The sequence below is a fragment of the Amborella trichopoda genome, chromosome 9 (assembly GCF_054954075.1).
Source record: "Amborella trichopoda isolate Santa Cruz 75 chromosome 9, AtrichopodaSantaCruz75HAP2 v2.0, whole genome shotgun sequence".
NCBI lineage: Eukaryota > Viridiplantae > Streptophyta > Magnoliopsida > Amborellales > Amborellaceae > Amborella > Amborella trichopoda.
In genome coordinates, this window is record NC_142344.1 from 48,005,815 (window position 1) to 48,028,984 (window position 23,170).

The window sequence follows — 23,170 nt, forward strand, 5'->3', positions numbered from 1 at the left end:
GGGTTTTCCTAGGTCTAGGTTTAGTTATGGTTTTCTCTTCGGGCTCTCTATCTTTCAGTTTTATTAGGCTTACACATCGCACTTTTTTTTTTGGTCTGCGTGTTAAGAGGTCTCCCTAGTCTCCCATGTCCCACCTCCTTCCCAAAAAGGCATGTCAGTTTTATTTTTCCTAAAGACCTAATTGGGATGTAGAATGGATAGCTGCTAAAAACTATGAGATTTGCTAGGTGTAGAATGGATAACAACTAAAACTATGGGTGTGGAAAGGATAACTACAAAAAACTATGGGATTTGCTAGGTGTAGAATGGATAACTACTAAAACTATGGGTGTGAAATGGATAACTACTAAAACTATGGGTGTGAAATGGATAACTACTAAAAACTATGAGATTTGTTAGGTGTGGGTCATAGGATGGGGACATGGATTATGGTGGTCTATGGTTTTGGGGGTCTACTAAAATAGTGTGGTCTTATGGGTTCAAGAAAACCATGGAATTTACCAATTTTTAAAATGGGGTGTCTACAGTTGCCCCTCTTTGGCACTCCCTGTTCTTTGAGGGATAGGTGGGTGGCAAAAAAGTAGACACTGCTGACATTTTAATTTTATCCTGACGTTTGTACAACAACTATCCCACCAAGATATTGTGCTGCCCGCTCAACCACCTAGGGAAGTTTCCTACTAGGGTTTTCAGCGTGAGATGTCGGTGAGTTACATAAGCTTGAAACTCAAGTTGGATTTTTTGGCCATGCCACTTAACTTGGTTTTTAACAAAGAAATTAAAGTTTTGAAAACACAAGACATATAATGAAAATTTTGAAATGAGAAAGATATTTTGAAAAACAAATTTTTAGTTAGTAGTTTTAGCTCTTCCAACCACAAAGCCCTCTAAGCAGTTTAACGTCATGCAGTGATGGACAAGGTAGTTGGCAGTTATATTTATAGAACCATAGCATATATTTTTTTTAATGTGGGTCTTACAGTTTAACCACTTGTGACCCTTTGGTGGACCCTAAATGAGCATGTCGGGTCCTTGCTTGAATCTTTAAGATGATGAATCATCAAGTATTTCTTTATCTTCCAACCTCAGCTCTTGTATTTCAATTCAAAGGAAAGTTTTTTAGAGTTTTCGTGCAAAACATAGTATTGAAAATATAGGATACTGCCTCTGGGTACTTAGAATCTCTTTGGATTTTCTATTTCATTCCTCCACCATTCACCTTTCGAAGTCAAGATGATCGAGGTCCTTAACAATATTCCATCAGGCTAATGCTTATTGATTTTTCTTTCGACACGTTTTTTACTCAGGAAGAAAAAAGAGAAGATGTTTAGAGAGAAAAGACTTTGGAGAATAAAAGGAAATGAAAAAACTTCTTCTTTTTTATTGCCCAGGGTTCCCTTTCTGGAGTTCAGCCCGGTAGCTTTTTTTTCCAACGCTTAGGATTTCTTTCGAATTTTAAACCCAGTGGATTTCTTTTTTTATTTATTTATTCATTGCCCCGTGGTCCTTTCGGGTTTTCAGCCCGGTTGCTTTTTTTCCAAAGCTTGGGGTTCCTTTCGGATTTTCAGTCCCACGGATTTTTTTTTTGACGAAGAAAATGATGAAAAATGAAGTGGAGGAGGGGGAAGAAGAGTCAATGGTGTTTTTTTTTTTGGCATTTCTCTTTAAGACTATGTAAGAATTTGATCAACTTTTCCTTATCTAGATGGCAGGTAGGTTCTAATATCAGTCATCCTCTGATTTCCCTTGCCCCAGGTTTGCATCGAATATTTCTTTGACAATGATCGTCGAGTTCATCTTAGATTTATCCTCTGAAAGGCCTTACTTGAACCTTGATTTTGGGACTAAAAATCACTCCTAGTTTCCTAATCTCTCAATCTTTTACGTGGATGGACAAGCTATTAGTTCCTCCATGTTAATGGGATAATTTGTGTTACTCATTAGGCGTTAATGCCCTTTGAAGTTTGAGGCGTAAATACCCCATTTGGTTTTTTGCAAGGGGTGAGTGATCACCCAACTCCTTTTTTATTGTCTCTTTCATTCCAGATTTTGTGTTTCTTTTCAATTGTTAAATCCATAGTAGGCTCCTTCTCAGTGCTTATGCTCGGGTGACACTCTCGCACAAGAACAGTGACTGAGTTCATATTGGATGGCCTTATGGCATGTTGGAAGTTAACAAATTGGGGCTCAATCTCAATAATTGCCCCTGCTGCGCTATTTTCATGAGAGGAGACTACCTCTATTGGGTAGTTTGATGTGGTTGCCCCTACATGGATTTCTGTTCTGTTGATAACTTGTTCTTCATGAGATGAGCTTTCTTGATATGCGGGTGCCCCGTTTATCAGAGTTGTGATCTTGCCCTAGTTAAGCTCTAGAAATCTCTCCTCTTAAGGACGTGACCCAATTTGGTCATCAGCTTTTAATTCCACGTCACAAATGGGTGGATCATCTAGGAAGTCTTGTGAAGACAGCCCATGTGAGACTGTTAGAATTTTCAGAATGTCGCCTTCTTTTGATATTTGAGGCAATATTTCTCCTTGAAGAATTTTCTCATCCGCCTCCTCTTGAGTTATTGTCCCAGAATTAAAGTTTCTCTTGTCACCATGAGTTTGCTTCAGAATCTTGGTTGAGCTTATGCTCGAGTTCATCTTGCTCTTGCGAGTTTGATTCATTGTCAAACATGTGTGAATCATTTATTGTGTTAATTTGGAAGTACGAATTGAAGGGATCATCTACCCCAGTTTGATTCTCGATGATAGGGACTTCTTGCACCACTTTTGAGATTGTATTTTGAAGTGGAATTTTGCATGCGATCACCCTTTCTTTTGCCTTTTCTTGGGTTATAGGCTTGAAGCTAAGGTTATCCTCATTACTTCGATCTTGAAGATCCTTAGTCGTTAACTCCTTGGTGAGCTTATTATGCTCGGTTTGTTCTTCATCTACTAAACTTTCCAGTTGATTTCTCTTATGCTCCAAGGCAATTGTGGATGTTTTTCGGGATTGGGTGCAGTTTGGGATCCTTCTGAGTTAATCAGATTGACTCAGAACTGTCTGTCGAGACATTCCGAGTTTCTGTTTTTTCTCTGCCATCAACCTCTTTCTTTCTGACACTTATCGTGTCGTTATCAATGAGGTCCTGAACTCTATGCCTGAAAGCTTGACATTCTTTAGTGTTGTGAGTATAACTTTGATGTCAATCACACCATTGAGATGTACCTTCCCCATGGAAGGGAGGAATCCTGGTTACTGCAAGTAATTCTATGATCCTAGTTTTAAGCAACTTCGTAAGGACATTGGTCATAGGTTCACCAATGGAAATGAATTCCCTTGGTGTGGAAGTCTACATCCTCCATGTGGTAGAGCAATATTTAGTCCTTTCTTGTGAATGGTTTGCAGTAGGGTTTCTTTTATCGATCGCGTTCACCTCTCTTTCTTGAGAGGGTTCTTCACCACTCGAGTTATCAAAGACTATGGCGTCATCCTCCTTGGTCCGTTCATAATGTGTTTCTCTTTCAAGCATAATGTTAAATGAGTAAGGGACCGCCTCATTGATGAAGAAAGTGACATATTTTGAAGTCACACTCTCTAATTCCATCCCTACCTTCACAGATTCAGGGAGTGGGGTTTCAACGACTTGCATAGCAGCCTCTGAGAATCTAGTTATAAAGTCAGAAAGAGACTCACCTGACTTTTGTTTGGTGGAAGTTAACACACCAAGAGTGATGGGTCTTAGCCCTGTCCCATAATAGTGGGAGGAAAATTGCCTAAACATTTCATCTGGAGTTTCTTGAGGGTTATCCTTCATGAATCTGGTGCCACATCAGGGGTTCTTTCGATAAGCCATGTGAGAACATGACCTTAAGTTGGTTGGGTAGGTCTGGCAATGTATGCACCATTAATATGTAGCCGTTGATGTGTGCCTCAATATCTTCTTTCCTAATAAATTTGTTTATGAATTGTGGCATCACAAACCCTACTGGTAGATCTTCTAAGTGTCCTAGAGTTTCTTGTACATAGGCTTTAGGAGCTGAGAAATCCCATATTCCCATTTTCTCTAAAGAGTCTTGGAGGCGTTTCACGTGAGTGAATTGAGTCCTTGTTATAACAGTGACCTGGCTCGGTTGCATGATCTGCTGAACCTAGATTTGTGGTATGTAGCTTGTATAAACTGGCTATTCGACCCATGTAGCAGGTTGCCCCAAGGATTGAGCCTAGGGAGTGTGGTGAACTCAATTTGCCGGTTGCTGGCCTATAGACTCACCGGGGTTTAACTAGGCCTGAGTTTATCCATTACTTGGAATTTGCACTACGTGGCCACACAAGAAGGCCTACAAGATAGGATCACCACTTGATTGAGATGAATGACTCTAGCTACTATGATGACATGACCTTTGACCTTGGGCGGCTAGGTCTACATGCCCCTGACATTGACTCAATGATCTATTCCTAAGGTTAGGGTATTTTCTTGTCCCAGCACTGGACTGAAAAAGTGAAGGGAGGCCATAACTACTGTCAGATGGAGTTTGTCCTTGAGGTAATCCAGAACTCGAGTGATGACTAGACTTAGACCCATGGCCTCGAGTTGATTGGGTTAGCATGCTAGCATCTCTAAGGTTATCATGGTTTGAGCCAACAAGTTGGGCATGGTTTATAACTTGAGCTTCTAACCTAACCTGCTTGGATTGACTACACAGGATGGTGTACCCTCGGTTCAACGGGTCTTGAAAGAATGCATGCACCTTAAGATTGTGTGAATACCGTGTTAGGTCAAAATTAATACTTTTACTGGTGCTAGGTTGGTTGGCTAGACTTTTCCTAGCTATGTGTGAAACCACTTGCCTCCTAACTGGCTGATTACTGAGACTGAAATGCTGGGATGCTAATTGAACATCAGGGTTGACCCGGCTGGGATTGACTGACTTAGAGATCTGGGCCGGGGCCATACTCTCTGTGTGCCGACTGGATTTGAGGTTAACCTCCTTGACTGTTCAGGGTATTACGGACCCTATTAACCTATTGACTCCTGGCTTCCAAATGATGGCCTTGAGAGCGGCTTGGATGACTAGGTATGGTTCCATATGGGCTGAGACTAGGCTCACTGACACGAGTGCTATGGATTTGCGAGGGAGCACTGTGACGATGCCTATCAGACTGACTAGGCTCTCTAGATCTAGACTGGGCTGGATCGATAGGGTTGGACCTTGCTTTGCTTTGATCCTAGGTCATAACTCCTAAACTTGTGCTAGACTAGAAAGGTTGGACCTAGATTAGGCTTAATGGACTTAAGTTTGAATCCAGAACAGAGGTGAGCCCAGTCTAAATCTAAGGACAACTCTGAATCTAGACCTAAGAAAAGACCTGACTGGATGGATCTTGCTAGACTCGATGGGTTTCAATTTGAACCTGGAGTTAAGATGAACCTAGTCTAGTTCTAGAGGCAACTCTATACTTAGACCTAGGCTAGGACCTAGACTAAGATCTAAACTAGATGGGTACAAGTCTTGGCTCGGACCGAGAGGGGGCTTAGGTTAGGATCTGGGCTATGCTGGGCACAAGCCTGAGCTTGAACTTAGAGGGTTGGTTATCAAATCCATTGTTGACCTGAAATGGATAAGGTTGGGTTAGGCATGAGCCTTGGCTTGGACCAAAGGGGGGCTAGGCTGGGCACAAGTTTACATTGGGGCACAAGTTTGGATTGAGGCCCAGAAGATTTTGAAAATCAGATCGGGTGTGGACCCGGACTGGATCAAGGTTTGTTAGACATGAGTGTTGGCTCAGACCAAAAAGGGGCCTTGGTTCAAACCAAGGTGTGAACCTGGTTCGGACCTGGGCTAGGCTGTGTACAAGACTAGACTTAGACCCAGAAGGTTCATCTCAGATATGAAGTGTTTGGACTGAGATCTAAGACTAATTAACTGTAATAAGCAAACAAAACACACGAAAACTTTTGCCCTAAACTGTGGGTAGGTTAGATTTGAGTGGATTCCTAACTACAGAAATGGAACTAAGCTAAGTAGGTCCCCACATAGGTCTTCGCCTCCTGTTATAGCAATCAACCAGATCCTACTATATGTGGAGTTGCTTTGAGGCTAAGGATTACGGAGGGGAGCTCACAATTACAGTTACGCGAATCCCAACTGTCTTGTCTCTCAATGCTAGGTTCCCCTCGTGACAGTTAGTGCCGGATTTTGGGGGTTTTCGAAAATTTTTGTTGGTTTTCAGGCTTCCCTGGTCCGTTATGCGCAAGAGTGTATAAAGAAAGACGCAAGTAAAAGGAAAAATAGTAGACAAGCAAACACACAATGCAAGAAAAAAAATGTGAGCACTTAGCAAAAATCGTGTCAAGCGATGTGTGCTTCGAGGTGGAACTCGCTCGATAGAACAGTAAAGATAGAGGATGGAGGGATACGCAACCCCTGATAAGGTGTTCATTCAAAATAGTGAAACCAGGCACAGTCTGTGCCTAGTCAAGTTTGCCCCGAGTCAAGGGTGACTCGATCAGGGAGAGAGCGCGAGTGATCCTGGTATATATATATATATATATATATATATATATATATATTGATGAATAAAGAGAAGTGGCAAATGTGGAATCACGAGCAAAGAAATGAAAAGAAATTTATTTATTTATTTATTTTAAAAGAGAGAGAGGCCTGAAAGGTGATTTTTTTTTTTTTTAAGCTAAGATTCCATTTTTTTTTTTTTAGAAAATGGAATGACTTTAAAAAAGAAACTTTTGTAGCAAAAGCGATTTTTTTTTTTTTGAGCTTTCAAAGTTGTTTTTTTTTTAGAAATGAGAAAACCTCAATTTTTTTTAAAAAAAATCAAGATTGCCTTTAAAATAGTTTTTTTTATTTTTTATTTTGACCACGAATCGTAAAATATTTGCTGATTTTTTTTTCTTAGGAAAGTGATCTTTTTATTTTAAAATAAAATTGGCTAAAGATACATATATGTTTTTTTTAGTGGATAAGAAAGATGGCCTCAAACACCTTTTCTTTTTTCACAAGAATAATATTTTTTTCTTAGTTCGTTTTTTTCTTTTAACAAAGAGGCCTTAAATTTTTTTTATTTTTTTTTTGTGAGGCAAAGAGGCTTGGTTGTTTTTTATTATTATGAAATGAAGATGCCTAAACAAGTGCTGATTTCTGTTTTGTTTTTCTTTTGACCAAATAATTCTTAACAAAAGATAGGAAATTTGAATGCCAGTAAAGCTAATCTAATCAAAGCAAAGCAACAACAAAATTAATCTAACCAATTCATAAGCAGCTATATATATATATAAAAACACAGGCTTTATCCATCCAATCATAAGTAACAAAGAGCATAGATTTCTTTTGGAAAGAGAAGATGAGAACGTCACAACAAAGAAAACAACACGAATAAAAATAAATAAATAAATAAATCTAGAGAAGGAGATTCAATGAAAGTGGCAATGGTGAGAGTGGTGCATACTATGAGCCCGTTCCCAAAACAAAAAAGAAACACCTTTTAAAAATCTCAAAATTTTCATTTTTTTTTTTTATTTTCCTGACAAGCAGATCAACAAAATAAAATAAAATAAAATAGAATAAAATAAAAAAATGTTATGAGAAAGAAATAAAACGAGATTTTCCTATGGAAAGAGATTTTTTTTTTCTCTTTATCTTTTTCTTGGATTTTTTTTAAAAAACACGGCCATCATAAAGATTGAGGGGTTTTTTTTTTTTTTGTGAACGGATTTAGCTCGAAATGCCCCATGGTGGGTGCCAAACTGTTTACAGTGCAAATCCGAGAGATCTTCAAGGGAAGATCCCTCAGATCCGTACCACAAACTAATTTTTAAAAAAAATGATAGAGAGTGGGGAAAATAAAATTTTGATCTGAGGCTAGATCTATTAAACAATGAATAGATCCACTCTCAGATTAGTGGCAGAGCCAACATCGCTCAAAAAGCATGAAATACAATATAAAAAGCAATAAAATATATTTAATTTAATAAAAATAAAAAAAATACAGAAAAGAAATGCAAAAAGGTAAAAGAAATACCAAACTGGGCCAGTTGGCCCGGGACTCCCGAGGTTTCGAGGCCTCGCCCATATCAGGACTAGCTGAGTTTATGCCGTGTCTCATCTTTGTCTCTCTCTTCAAGTTTTGACCAGGGTTTGGTTGGTTGGATGGATTTCTTGATAGTGGCCTAAAGCTAGGGTTTTCCTAAGTCTAGGTTTGGTCACGATTTTCTCTCTGATAACTACTAAAACTATGATAACTACTAAAACTATGAGAGTGAAATGGATAACTACTAAAAACTATGAGATTTGCTAGGTGTGGATCATAGGATGGGGACATACATTATGGTGGTTTATGGTTTAAGGGTCTACTGAAATAGTGTGGTCATATGGGTTCAAGAAAATTATAGAATTTGCCAGTTTTTAAAATGGGGTATCTACAAGTAGACGTAACCTTGGGTGGAAGGTGAGTGGTGCATTGGTAATTATTTCAGAGACTTTGTGATTTGTCTTCAAGTAGGAAATTGTTACATGTGTGAAAACAAATTACACATGAGGGAATTTTATTTAACATTTCTCTCTTTTATTTTGGCCTATTGGAAATCCAATGGTTATGGTGTTGTAGGAGCTTTACTCTTTTAAAGGGACTAAAACCTTGTTGTTTAGTGAGAGAAAGAGTGAAAAAAAGATAGAGAGATTGGGCTGCAATTGGGTTTGCTCTTGAGGGGTTAGTATGCTCTGTTTTAGAAAGAGAAAGTGAGCAAGAGGCTAGAACTCCATTGTGAGTTTGTTGTATACCCTGTTTTAGTGATAGAAAGTGTTAAAGAGAACCGATTCTATGGTATTCTTGGTGCTCGTTTTTGGGCTTTGTTTATAGTCAGAAAGGGCTGCTGGAAATTGATATTTTGAACTTGATTTCACATTGTAATCTTCCCAAATCAGTGTGTAAAGTCTTGCGCCATTCTCCCGTGGATGTAGGTCACGATTTGTGACCAAACCACGTTAAGTCTTTGTGCTATGTGGATTAAATGTTGCTGGATTTTTCATTCCATGTTCTTGCTTTGATATTATGTAGTTTCTATTGTTTGTTTATATTGATATGAATGCACAATAGCTGTGAATGTTATAAACCCTTGCTGATTTTTCACCAATTGATCCCAACACTTAATATGATCTGAGCTCAGGATTTGTTATAACAAGAGTTTGCAGCAGTTACGCTGCTCAAAACCCTAACTGAGGTGTGGGGTTTTTAATGCAAGTTTTTTTCAGCCCTTCATGCTTCACCAAAAGGCAAGAACAAACTTCCTCTAGGTATTCCTGGATGTAGTCATTCTGTTGAAATTATAGCCAGTGGTTTTTTGTCTCGTAAATTGACTGATTTACCATGGAGCCATCCAATGGCTGCAGTTTCTTGAAAGGGAGAAATACATAGGATAGAGACAAAAGAGAGGAGAGAGAGAGACGAGATTAGATTTCTGAGGGTAAAAATAAAGCAATCTGATGTTTCAATTATCGGACTGAGGATTAATTTAGAAAAAAAATAAAAAAAATTATGGATATGTCCTTCTGATTCATAATGACCTATTTTGAGGCCATACTATTATTTTAATGGTAAAAAAAACTGAATCCATAGGTAAATTTCCCAAAAATTAAAAGCCAGGCCAAAAAAAGAATGGTCTTGAAAGCACGGCCAGTACAAAGAAGCAGAGGCAAACACGTTGGGAGCATGATCATTGCATGAGAGAGGCGTGTTTCTCCTTTGTCCATGCACCCACCCAACCCTCTCCACAATATCCCTCTCTCTCCCCTCCCTTCTTTCATCTCAAACCACATGCATGGCTCACTCTCTCTATCGCTCCATGGCTTCTCTCCAACTAAGAGGATGACTCTGCCGAACAAATTTCCATGGTCTCTCTCCCCCAAGAAGATAACTTCCCGGAACACAAGGGTTTTACGGGCATGAAACCTCCATTTATTCTTGCTGAAAATTTGGAATCCCAATGGTAACCAATGCTGGAAAAGGGTAGATGGGACTCTGATTGGACTTGGTCAAGTCCAGATACACTACAGTGGTAATTGTGGTTTTCAGCAACCATGGGCTTTGAATACTTAAAAAACGTAATAATTCAAGATGAGCAAAGAGGGCAAGGAAACTAAGATCGATTGAGGGAAGTTGGCCATACTTTATGAAGACCTTGCTTGCATCGTTATTATTCCAATATCTAAGTAGCGTGAGTGATTTTCATAAAGGTAGTCTGAGTTATTTTGACAACATCCTCGGATCACGGGGAATTAAACAGGAGCCCAAACAATGTGGGTATCAGGTAAGAAATGGCAAGCATAATTGTGTTGATCTGCCTTTTTGCCTGCGGGGAGGACTTGAAACCATGTTGAAAATGGTTCCCAATTCTTAGTGTTAGGATGGCACCCTGCAATCGCGTCCACTGTGCTTCCATGTTCGCCTTCCAACTTCACCTTGTAGATTTTTCCTTCTCCGATATAGTGGCAATAGTACACAGCATAAGGATAAAGCATGTTATGGCACGCTGTGGAGCTTGCCTTAGCAGGCACTCTCTGCACTTTAGTTGTAGTATAAGCTTGGAGCACAGAATCCTTGTAGATGCCAGTGCAGAGTACCATAATGTTATGGTCCTGAGCAGAGGGGGTAGCGTAATCTATCATGGCCTCTAAAGATGTGAGGCATTTCTCTCCGGCTTCCAATGATTCGCACCATTATAGAGTAACACCAACTTATGCAGCCTCACTAGAAGTGGGAGGAAACGAGAAGCGTTGTAAGATGCGTGGTAGCTCAGCAGAGGAGAAAGGTATGGCATCTGCATCCTCCCGAGAAAGGAAAGGAGAGGCACAACTGAATTCCGACTTGCGAAAGTCGAGAATTTTGTTCATTCCTAATTTGAGGTCCTTTTCTAAGAAGGGGGTGGTTTCTCTTGGATCGCGATTCTCTTTAGAAAAGTCGAAGTAGGGGAACCGGGGATCGCGATTACTCAAACCCATACGCAGCAATCCTGATGGCACTGGGCGAAAGCGGGCGCGAATAGCATCAGGCATTGGAGTGTTAAGGAGTGCCTGGGCCCAGTACCTCTCTGGTGTCGCCGCAACATGGTAATGGCTAACCCTTTCCTGCATGCAAAATTTAACAAGAAGTGAGTAAAGATTAGTACTTCCGCTAGCGGAAAAAACTTTCCACATGTGAAGGATTATACTTGTTTGTTTTTTTAGGTAGATAGATTATTACTGTTGAGAAGTGAAAAACATTCTAGGTAAATGTTTCTATACTTCCCCTACAGCATAGAAAATATATGCTTCCCCTACCGTCCAGCCGTCCAATTTTGATCAAGAGAGTCACTCACTGTTTGATCTTAGATCCGACGTCTCAAAATCTTTTATTTTAGTTTTTTTTATATAAATTGTATGAATATGAAATTTAGTACGTGTCATTTTCTCATTGGGGAACACCTATAAAAAATGTTAAAAATAATTTTTTGATTAAATCTAATGACCAAAATACCTCTTAAAGCTTTCAAGGGTATTTTGGTTATTTTAGTTTATTGAAAATATTTTTTTATATTTTTCGCTAGTGCGAGTTTAATAGATGATTGGATGTCCAAAATTTGGTGTCAAAATAGTTTATAGAAAACAAATTAAAAATAAAATAGTGTAGAGATGTGACATTGTGATTGGGGCAATCTTAACCCTCCATTCAGAATCCACAGTTGGATAAGGAGAAGTATATGAGTTTTAGACTGAAGGGAAAGCATAAAAGGCTTGGCCAACATTCTGTATGCATAAAGTGTACGGCATAGCACAGACAGAGCCCTTGTTCAACTCAAAAGCTCCCGATTTTTGTGATAATTAGAGGGACAACAATTATGATGCTTGATAATTAATGGGAGAAATATTATTGACGCAAATGTTTTGCAAATGCCTTAGGTTACTTTTGGAAACCATAAAAATACTTTTATACAAAAAATTCCTTCATTTGACAAAGCATAGAAGTTTTTGCATATCATATTAATTAGCGGCTAATTGTGTGAAACAACGCTTACATTCAATCTCATGAAATAGTTCTTTCGTGTAAAAATACTTCGAGGGAAGCGTTTATATTTCTATCACATATGCCCTTGAAGAGAGCAATGGGAGTAGAAATCCATTCATCACACAACTTACGAAACCTTACAGCATATAAAAGGTTTTCCAATTAACATTATTGAATACAAGATTGCCCATTGTGTATGCTACACAACATGCTTATTTTCAAAGGATTTTGTGAATGCTGAGACCACATACCAGAAAGAGAAGTGGGGCAAATGGTAGATGGAGCCTCCCCATGATTATACAAAAGCAAAGAGGATGGTGGTTTTGTATTGTGGTGGAGTGAGGAATTCCATTATCAGGAGGGGTACATTAAACATAGGCAATGTGGCATAGAGAGAGAAAGCGTTTTCAGTGCATGTTGGACATGCGGCCATTGACCTCTCGTTCTCTAACGTGGTGAATCCAATGGTTGGTACGAGAACTGCTTTTCAAGTATGCAAATAAGCCATGATCCAACGATCATTAAAAGGAGTGGTGCATGGGGATCTTCGCTAACCAATGAAACGACGACTTCTCTCTTCAATATTTTGAAGTTGGTGAGTGTAGTAAATTTTGGATGCTACATTACAAATAATGTAGTAAAAAACTTTATGTTGATTCATAGGAATAAGCACAAAGTAAATGATTTCAGTGAAAAATAGGTTAATGGAATGGGATCAATGAAGCTTAGTTATTAGATGTGAAACTGGACGGCTTGGATTGTGTAACAAAATTTAAGAAATTTTATTTTGGACTTTGTATCTAGTTATACATTCAGCCACCCAATTCCACTTCTAGCGGTTAACAATATTTTTGACCACGTTATTCTAAAAGAAGGGTTGGAAATGTGGACTCAGAATGACTACTCCGCCTATGCCCCAACCGAGTACTAGTCTAGTCTGAGTAACTCGGCCCAAGTAGGGACGAGTAGTGTACCGTCCGAAAATTATTAAAAGATAAAAAACTACAAAAATATAAAAAATAGGAAAAATATATTTAAATAAAATGTAACAAAATAAACTAATTTTCGTTTAAAAAACAACAAAAATAGATTTTAAAAAATGAGTTTATGATCGGGGGCATTTTTTGAAATTTTATAAAAAATTTGGAAAAATGTAAAAATCGGCATTCATGGCCAAAATACTTTCATATCCTTTCAAAATGATAGAAACTATAAATAAACGTAGAAAAAAAAGATTTCTTATTTTTTTAGTATTTCTTACAGAAAAAAGCTTATATAAAGTTGCAACTTTAAAATGTACAATCAATGTTGAAAACCCTTCTAATTGATCACATCGGGATCGGGATGTATAAATATGGAAAAAAAAAGATTTTGAGTCCCAAAAATAGTGCATCTTGCAAGACATTATCTACACCATCCATTTTCTAGATTTTCTTATGTTTATAAATCTACTTGATTTTAATCATTTTTTAAAAAAAATTAATTAGATACGAAAATAGATTTTCACATAATCCTAAGAATTTATTCACCAAAATTATATATTGTGATAAAATTTGGAAGTGCACCTTAATTGGGTTGTTTAAGGTTGCAACCTTCAAAAAATCATTCATTTTTTTTTATATATTTTTCTAGCTTGTTTTTAAAATCCCCTAGTTAGACCTCCAACTTGGGACAACTCCGGCTCAGAAAGGGCCCGAGCCTGAATGACTCGGTTGAGTAGAGACTACTCAGCCGATTTTTCCACTAAATTTCTATTGGAATTGAAATACCTAGAATATTATTAGTCATCCATTTTAAGTTTATTTATTTCAATTTGACGTGGAGAAGTCTTATTTTGTAGTATCTAGGATTTTATTTATTAAATGCCGTTTCCTTGCTCATATGGAATCTAATACATGCTTTTCTTTGGCTTATTTTTAGATTGAATAAACTTTGACTGTGTGCAGTTTTTCAACTATTATACGGTAGTCTAGTTTTGTCATGTCAAAATCTATTGAAAACTACTTCAAATATTTTCATAAATGATAATGCCGTCTGCCAGTACAATAAAATAAAATAATATTTATTTCCATTTTAATGTCAAATAACTTAGAGGATTTTTAAAAAAAAAATTTACAATAATACCATTCATCTTTTATAGATATACATAGACCCATGATTGTTGTATGTTAACTCAGGAGGCGGGAAATTTTATATTGACTAGTGTCAATATCCAAAAGAAATTTGTTTAAACTTTGCATTATACTTAGGTTGTCAGATTTCATATGTGAAGGCCATAACTAATTTTGAGCTCTTTGTGCTAAAGTAAATTGTCTTATAGTACACAATCCTGTTTTCTCAAGCTGAACGGTTTTTGTTACACATCCGAACTAAGGCGTTTTATTCCTCTTTAAGATGAATTACCGAGAGAGAGATGCTCCTTTGAAATATGCACTTGGTTTTTAAAAAAAAAAAAACCTAAACAAGAAAAAACAAATCAAATGAGCCAAGTTCACCCTTTTGGGTTTTATTTCATCTATAGTGATGTCGTTCGTAGGACAACTACATATGGTATGTTAATAACATTTGATTTCAATTTTTGCAAGCAAAAAATCTCTATCTAATCAATTTTACTAATTTGCAATGGATAAATGAAGAAAAGCGAATGGGTATTATATTGCAAGCACACCACACTTTGTTATTAAGACAACTTCTTCTTTGATGTTATTGAGAGATCTTAGTTTAGTTCACAAAACTTGTGGCTCTTGTTATTTCTCAATTCATTTTAGAATGTCGTTTGTTGTCCAAAATGCGTTAGCGTGGAAACATGGAAATCATGTCCCCTTTTTCTTTCTTTCTTTCTTCTTCTTTTTTTATTTATTTATTTACTTTTTTTTATTATTATTATTATTATTTTTTCACGATTCTAAATTTCATAAAAAGTGCTGTTATAACTAGTTATGGGGTAAGTGGTCTTGTTGCCTAGATTGTGATTAATCTCACACGAACACTTTACAAAGCTACTCTTTCGTAAAAGCACTATGGACTACATCAAATTTTCATTTTCAAGCTTATAATTGGCTTTCTATGATGAATATAACCTCGTACTATGTTTTCAACTTAGATGAGGATGAAGTCCATATTTTATACATGTTGTGATGCCTATTTGTGACGTTTTTATTTAGGGATTTTATACCATTATTCTTTCTTATAAGGAGGTCACAATCGCTAGTAGCCATTAGATGTCAAATTAAATGATTTGGATTGAGACATAAAGTTCGAGGAAATGTTTTTTCACCTTGGAGTCTAATCAATAACACACTTCCAACTATCAAATTTTAAATCTGCAGACAATACTTAGTGGGACATCTTTATGTTACAAGTAAATGGTCCCTTTGTATACTTTTCATGCTACTAAAATCTAGCTTGTGAAACCAATGTGATAATGCATTTCGTATGCAAGCAATTATGTTTGCACTCGTTTTGGGTTTTGACCTAGGGCCTTTGATTTTTACTCCAACAAGTAGTATATTATCATGCCAAAAGATTTTATACTCCCGTTAGAGATTGTCCATTTCTTCCTTGGGTAAACTCCAAAAAGGGAGTAATGTTGGGAATTCAAATTTTTGGGATACAGCTTCTTCACAATTGAGTTACGTAAATAAAAAAAAAGGGGTTAGCAAATTAAGCACTCTTAAGTATTTGAAAGAAATAAATAAATTCTCAAGATTGAATTGTGATTGTCCAATCTTTGAATCGTGTGATGTAGGTGTCAAAAAACTCAAAATTCAAACTATTCTTACCTAAATAATGATCTACTTTATTTTTTTTCCCTATACTTAGAGAGCTCAAATTGCAAACTTTTCTTTCTTGTTTTATTTACTAAGGTTATTCAATGGTGAAGAATGTTGGGTTTATGTGGCCTTTAAAGGACTTATGAGTGCTTATATCAGCATTTTATACGGTGAAACATAAACTCAAGGGGAGTGTGACCTTCTTATGGACTATACTAGGCAAATGTGATTTGTCGATACTTGGACTAGGTTCAACATGCTAGGCCAGTCGAGTTTGAAAGACCCTAAATACCTAGGCATAGGTATCTACCAAGAAAGGTTTAGTGGGTTAGCCCTTGACAAGGTCGGAATATGCCCAGATGAGAGTCAATGGACTGTGTGGCTCTTGCATGTGATGGGAAGCCTTCAGAGACAAGGCTAAAATCTCATCGTTATATTATCACACGATATGTACATAGATAACCATTTTGAGATTCGCCAATGAGGGTGAAACATGTACATATATAAGAGATTACCCCTATGAACCATAGAGTCATGGTTGCATCATGGTCTGGAGGACTACGATTTTTTTATCTCTAGGAGAGGACTTGAAATCCATAAACTAGGATTATATCGCCTAGTCTATTGCCTGACTTTAGTGATCAAGTAATGAGCCCCTGCAGTGGACAGTGGGTCATGGAAACTGCTGGGTCTATTTGAGAAAGCTAGGTAGATCGTGGTCCGAAATTGAAGGTGGAGTGCTCTTGTATAGTGATAAATTCCTAGATCGACCGGATCTGATTCCCATCAAAATTAATTAATTTGAATTAATTTTATTATATATTATTTTTAAAATGTTTATTTGAATTTTTGTTAATCTTCTAATATTTTATTTTATTCCGTGATGGTTATCCCTTGTTTGTTGGTTTATCTTTTGGGTATAGCCAAGTTATATGATAAAGTTTAATATTTGAAATATTTAGTAAAGCTTTGAATCAGGATTGATTGATCCAAGATATAAAGATTGGATATACTAAAATAGAAAATAAGATATACTTTCTTTATTTAAAGATTTGATGAGAATAGATTTGGAAAATGAAGGATTATGTTCTAGCATATCTCTTTGAATCTTGATGGTGGATCAAAGAGATGAATAACTCAAATATCTCACCCCATAAGTCTCCCTAAATCAACGGTTAATATTTGACCTTATGAATTGAAGCAAACCCCAAGGCGTAGAAAATCTATAAAAAGAGGCGTTCTGACCTCATAAAATCTCCACACCTATTTTTTCTTCTCTCTTTAAGTTATCTCTCTCTCTCTCTCTCTCTCTCTCTCTCTCTCCTATCTAGGTGACACGCCCAAGCTAAGGTTAGCTTGTGGTGGTTTGATTTTTGGGTAGCAAAGTGGTGATTTGATTTTTGGGTAGCAAAGGGGAGGATCTCCTTACTAGTAGATCTTTCCTTCTCTCTTTGATATATCTCGTATCTCTCCAAAGATCAAGCCAAATGGACTTGAGCAAGACTAATAAAGCCAAAAGGACTGGAGCAAGACTAAGGCATTGAAGCTTTAGGTAATTGGTATTAGATTGAGATCCATGCTCCAAAGAACAAGCCAAAGGGGCTTGAGAAAGACTATGGCATTGAGGTGCTTGAGCAAGACTAAGGCATTGAGGCTTGAGGAAGTTTGTTTTAGATCAATATCCATATGCGATTGAGAGGGTTTTTCCATATGCAGGAGAATCCCGAGCACCACCGAAAAAAGGAGACTTGGTGTGGGGTGTACTAGGCCCGGTTGAAGTAATCTGGTTGAGGTAATCTTTGGCAATTTTACTTCTTTAAATCTCTATGTTTGATTTGATCTTATCTTCCCATAAAGCAATGAGTTAAGGTTTTGATTTAAGGAATTATATTCAATAGTGGTAGCAAGTGAGAAACGTGTTTTTTTTTTATTATTATTTGTTTCAAGAGTTATTTGTTTGTAATTGGACATTGTGAGTGGTCTTGATGGTGTAAGAATAAAAAAACTTTTAATTTATATACACCGTGCATGATCACATAGTCCAATTTTCAGAAGTTGTATACCAAAAATTTGCGTTCCTAAAACTTCTCCTATATTGGGGTTTATCCTAGGGAGAAATGGACAGTCTCTAACGGGAGTATAAAATCTTGTGATGTACTTTGAAATTTAAGAAAATTCAGGCTCTTCAATCACAAACTAGAATCAAAATACCCGTAGGTGTAACAATCAGGTTGGCAAGTCAACCGACCCTCGGTCTGGGTCCAGGTCTATGTTTTTGACGTAGAGGGTCGAGTATGGTTCCGAATGACTTCGACTGAACCTAGTTGCATTTAGGTGTGTTATGAACCGTATCCGGTTGGGTTTAGGTCACCTAGTCGGGTCGTTTCAGGGTCATGGTCAACACGTATTTGACCCAACCCGTCGCCACTCCTATGTAAAGACTAAAAATAATATGCAGGAACCTCTCTCACACAAATTACTTCTCAATAGCAATTAGTATGATCTGAGCTTATTTCTCTATACCAATTAGGATGGTCTCTTTTAGACAAGAAGAGGCACACTTTCTTTCGTTCTCTAATGTATATTGAAAATGTCAACATATTGGTCAAATCAGATACGGATGTAATACCATGAACAAAATATTTAATGGAAAAACACATTGAATTGCACCTAGTCGGCCTATCTCGTGCAGGGAACGATGCTTAAAGGTTTTCCTGAAGATTTAAGAAATGCATCGGGGACCCGGATCGTGCTTCTAGATTTTTGATGTAGTCAGTGGATTGGCGATGTGGTCTGCTAGACCAAGAATTAAAAAACTTTGAAAAATTTAAGTGGAGCCGGCTCTGGCCAATTCTTGGGATAGAATTGAACCCAAACAACTAGTTTAGTAACTAAAAAAAACGAATGGTGGAGCTAGTTTGTACCGGTTTTCTGACAAACCCGGCAATTCTGTTTAAGAATTGGTAAGGACCAGGCGTAATCGGCCATTTAATTAGGGGAATCGGCCGATTCTTGATATATTACGGGATTTGGATCAGATTGATTGATTCTTTATCCAAACCGGCGAGGTCCGATCTGGATCACCTATTTTTTACACACAAGTCTTCCAATCAAACACAAGAAAACATAGACAAAAATAAAGAAGAAAGGAAATTCAGCACCAAATTAAGTAAAACCATGCAAAACATATTCATTAGAAAACCATGCTTACATTGTGCTCATGGCAATCATAATAAGATTAGGATGAGTAATTTTCATTGCTTTCTGAAATCATTGGGACTTAAACCAATACAAGGTGGGTATGAGGCAAGAAATGGCAAAGAAAACCATGATCTGGCTTCCTGCCAGGAGGGGGACCGATCCACCAAAATCTCGGAGAAGTCCAAGACTTAATGCCTGCATGGCACCCTGCAATTGCTTTCACTATTCTACCCTCTCCGAGAGTTGCAATAGTAAAAAGCACAAGGATCGGGCATGTTATGGTACACTGCTGAGCTACGCTTCGTATCCTTTCTCTCCACTTTCTTCGCAGTGTATGCTTGTAGAAATGAAGCATTGTTAATGATGGCGTGGAGCATAGTAATGTTATGGCCCAGAGCAGAGGAGTTGGCACAGTCAATCATGGCCTCTAAAGAAGTCAGACACTTCTCCTCGGCTTCCAAATATTCACACCAAGTTAGGGTTCCCCACACTTCTTGAGCCTCTCTAGACACAGGAGAATGATTGCAAGCCTCGAGTATGAGTTTTTTTCAATTAAAAGAGAATGATTGCCGATATGATAATGTTAAATTAATATTTTTATTTTATTATTTATTTTGATTTTCAGGTAGTTTTTATTAGGTATTTTTTAGGAATTATATTTATTTAAGAATTAGGTTTACGTGTTACTGATTGTAGGAATGCTCGTCTTTGAAAAATGTGAAGAGTAGATAATTATGGTTTTTAGGAAGGTTTCTTTGAAATAATACGTTGAAGAAGTATGTCTTAGAAAAAGGGGGGAATAGGATGTTGGAGAAGGGAAACTTATCCTTCATTAGTTGGGAACCCTATTACCCTTGAGATCAACCAATGCCTAAACTAACTCAAGAACCAACATGGAAATACCAAATTTATTAGGATATTTCATTATTAAGTCAAAACTTGTGGAATTAATATATGCAAATTTGGTTACTATAGTTTGTTTAATCAAATCATTCAGATAAATATTAGTTTCCCAATAATATTGGAAGGTGAATATTTGCATGTATTCTCTTTCAGCCTTGCTTGCTGGGGTAGTTCAATCTAAATTGCTCACTGGTGTTTTGGTCGCTCCTGATGGCCCTTATGTCTCCCATCTTCAGCATGCTGATGATACTCTTTTGGTGGTTGAAAGACACTTCTCCCAAATCAGATCACTATGTCGTTTCATTAAATTCTTTGAAGTTGTATCTAGTGCTAAGGTGAATATGCATAAAACTTCTCTTATGGGCATTAACTGCATGGAACAGGAGATTCTGGACTGGTCCTCCTAGCTAGGTTGCAAAGCTGATTCCTTGCCATTAACTACCTCAAAATTCCTCTTTCTGATGGTCGGCTATCAATTGCTCAATGGACCCCAGTTATTGAAAGTTTCCAATTTAAACTTGATGGATGGAAGTGCAGGTTCTTATCCCTTGGGGGAAGAGTCACCCTCATCAATGCCACTATGGCAACTTTGCCCATCTATTTCTTTCTCTTTTTAGAGTTCCACCAGCTGTTATTAAAATTCTTGAGAGACTGATGATGAACTTCTTATGAAGTAGATCACAAAACAAGAAGAAATTCCACTTGGTTAGCTGGCAGATTGTTTGTATGCCAAAAAAAGAAGGCGCACTGGGTATCAGGACGCTCAAATCAGTTTTGAGGCCTTACTCACTAAATGGTAGTGGAAAGCCTCAAGTTCTCATGGTCAATTATATTTACAGGGCGTTATTGCCAAATATGGGTGGGACCAAAGCTACATGATTCTTAAAAATATCGCAAGAAATATGTCTGCTTCTGCAGTATGGAATGGACCCAAGCACACAATTCCTTCAAGCACTTCCCAAAAGAGTTTTTAAACTCCAACTTCCATACTCTTTTGGCCTTGAAGAAAAATAAATTTGTGAAGGACAACAGGTGGTTCCCTCCACCTCCAGGCTGGGTGAAACTTAACTTCGATGGTAGTGTCAAGGAGGAGGCGAGGGTCGCTAGCTATGGGGCCCTTCTTCAAGATTGTTCTGGTAATATTATCTGGTCCTTTCATGGGACCTTGCACCATGTACTGCTAATGAAGCAGAGTTTTGGGCCCTCTATCATGGAAGCAGTAAACTCGATGACTACTTCCAAAAGATTATCATCGAAGGAGACTCCCTCGATGTCATCAACTATTTGGAGGAATCCTACTTCTTCCCCTTGGCAATGGACCCATCTTTGGGATGGTATTGACAAAAGCCAATGCGGGAAGGAGGTCTCCTTTATTCATATTCATAGGGAAAGGAATGGGAGTGCTGATGCTATTGCCAGAGGAGTAGGGTTGTAATTGTGCTTTCTCTCCTTATGTTCTTTTGCTTTTTTTCCTCTGCTACGTTTTCTTGTAATTTTTCGTCCCATCCATGAAAAGTTGCATGTATTCAATAGTGGGAATTAAGCACGTAGCATTAGGAAGTTCTAGTGGATTTTAAAAGCACTGATCATGGATATCATGTATTTAGTAGTAAAGTTGTACGTTGTGGTTAATAGTTAGTTAAGTTATACGTACACACAACATCTCTAATAAAAAGAAGTTTGTTATCTCCCAAAAACTAGTTGGGAGTTTTTCTTTCATGATGATCGCATGCTCGAAGCTTTTTGCATTTCTTTTTCTTGCTTCTCAGTTTGTTTGCGATGCTTGATTCAACACAAAGGTAGTTGTAAGTAGTAATTTATTTTGAAGGAAATCTCCATACCCCCTATTTTTAGGTTTTCATATTTTTTTAATATCTCCATACTCCCTATTTTTTTTAATACACTCAAGATTTCAAAACATATCTTGAATCATAGAAAACTTAAGTTTTATATCTTCTAACCCCCTAGACTAATTTTACTCATTTTATTCCTTTTCTTAACCCAAACAATTTGTTCAAAGACAACCATTTGTAAACCCCACCCCATTCTTCTCTCTCTTCACATGATATTCTCCTTATTGCTCTCCCTTTCTCTTTCCACTATGACTCTCCCCAACTCCTCTCTCTCACCATATTACCCCTTTTTGTCTCTCTCCCCCTCCATGTATCTCTCACATCCTATTCCTCTCTCTTTCTCTCTATCCACCATGACTCTCCCTAATTCCTCTCTCTTTCTCACCATGACTCTCCCCAACTCCACCCTTACTCTTCATAATTTCACTCTTTTTCTCTCTCCAATGTAACTCTTTAATTTCTCTCTCTTTCTCACCATGACTCTCCCAAACTCCACCGTGACTATCCCTAATTTATCTCTCTTTCTCTCTCTCCACCCTCTTTCTCAATGACTCTCCCCAATTCCACCATGACTCTCCCTAATTTCTCTCTTTCTCTCTCTCCACTCTGAATCACCAGAATTTTTTTTTTCTCTCTCTCCACCATGACTCTTCCCAAACCCCTCTCTCTCACACATCGTATTACCCCAGTCTCTCTCCCCCTCCATGTTTGCCATTCTCTCTCATGTCTTCGTGAAATACCTAACCTGAAAACCCTGACCTCTACAACTCTCAAAAATAGCATTCCTGGAAACTTTGAACCTCTACAATGGCGCTTCGAACCTCTGCAAATGGTGGGATAGAGAGAGACTATGTGGTTTGCGGTGCGAATCTCTACAAATGAAGCTCTCTATGATTTGGATCCTTTGCAAATAAAGCTCTATCTAGTTTGAGTCCTCTGCAAATGGACGTGCGTGTGCTTTGGGTTGCGAAGATCTGCTCCCAAATGGATCTCTAAGAGGTTTATGGAGAAAAAGGTTGGGGAAACACAAGGAAAAGGAGGTTGGGAAACAAAGAGAGGGGTTGAGGGAGAGAGAAGTTGGGAAACATAAAGAAATGGGTGGGAAAAATACGGCCAAACGAGGAGAGAGAGTAGGGGTAAGAGAGAGAATAAGAGACACAGAGAGAGAGTTTGGGGTGATGAGAGAGAGAGAAGGGATTGGGGACAAACATGGAGGGAGTGAGAATGAGAGAAATTTGGGGAAGACAGAGAAAGACAGGTTTAGAAAAGGAATGTTCTTTTACAAACTGTTTGGGTTAAAAAAAATAAAAATATAGTGAGAGTAAATTAGTTTAGGGGGTTAAAAGATATAAAACTTAAGTTTTCTAAGATTCAAGATATGTTTTGAAATCTTGG

The 23,170-nt window shown here is 37.7% G+C and overlaps 2 protein-coding genes across 2 annotated transcripts; both read right to left on the bottom strand.

The window, feature by feature from the left end:
* Positions 1 to 9,618: 9,618 nt before the first annotated feature.
* On the bottom strand, positions 9,619 to 12,379 carry LOC148780580 (BURP domain-containing protein 2-like). The gene is made up of 2 exons (XM_088845970.1): positions 12,297 to 12,379; positions 9,619 to 11,129 (listed from the first exon to the last, which is right to left on the bottom strand). The coding sequence occupies exons 1-2, from the start codon at positions 12,336 to 12,338 to the stop codon at positions 10,740 to 10,742; spliced, it is 432 nt and encodes a 143-aa protein (XP_088702096.1). The 5' UTR covers positions 12,339 to 12,379; the 3' UTR covers positions 9,619 to 10,739.
* Positions 10,281 to 10,628, bottom strand: LOC18441794 (BURP domain protein RD22). Its single transcript, XM_020671781.2, has one exon. It carries the CDS (start codon positions 10,626 to 10,628, stop codon positions 10,281 to 10,283), a length of 348 nt encoding a protein of 115 aa, XP_020527440.1.
* Positions 12,380 to 23,170: the final 10,791 nt, after the last annotated feature.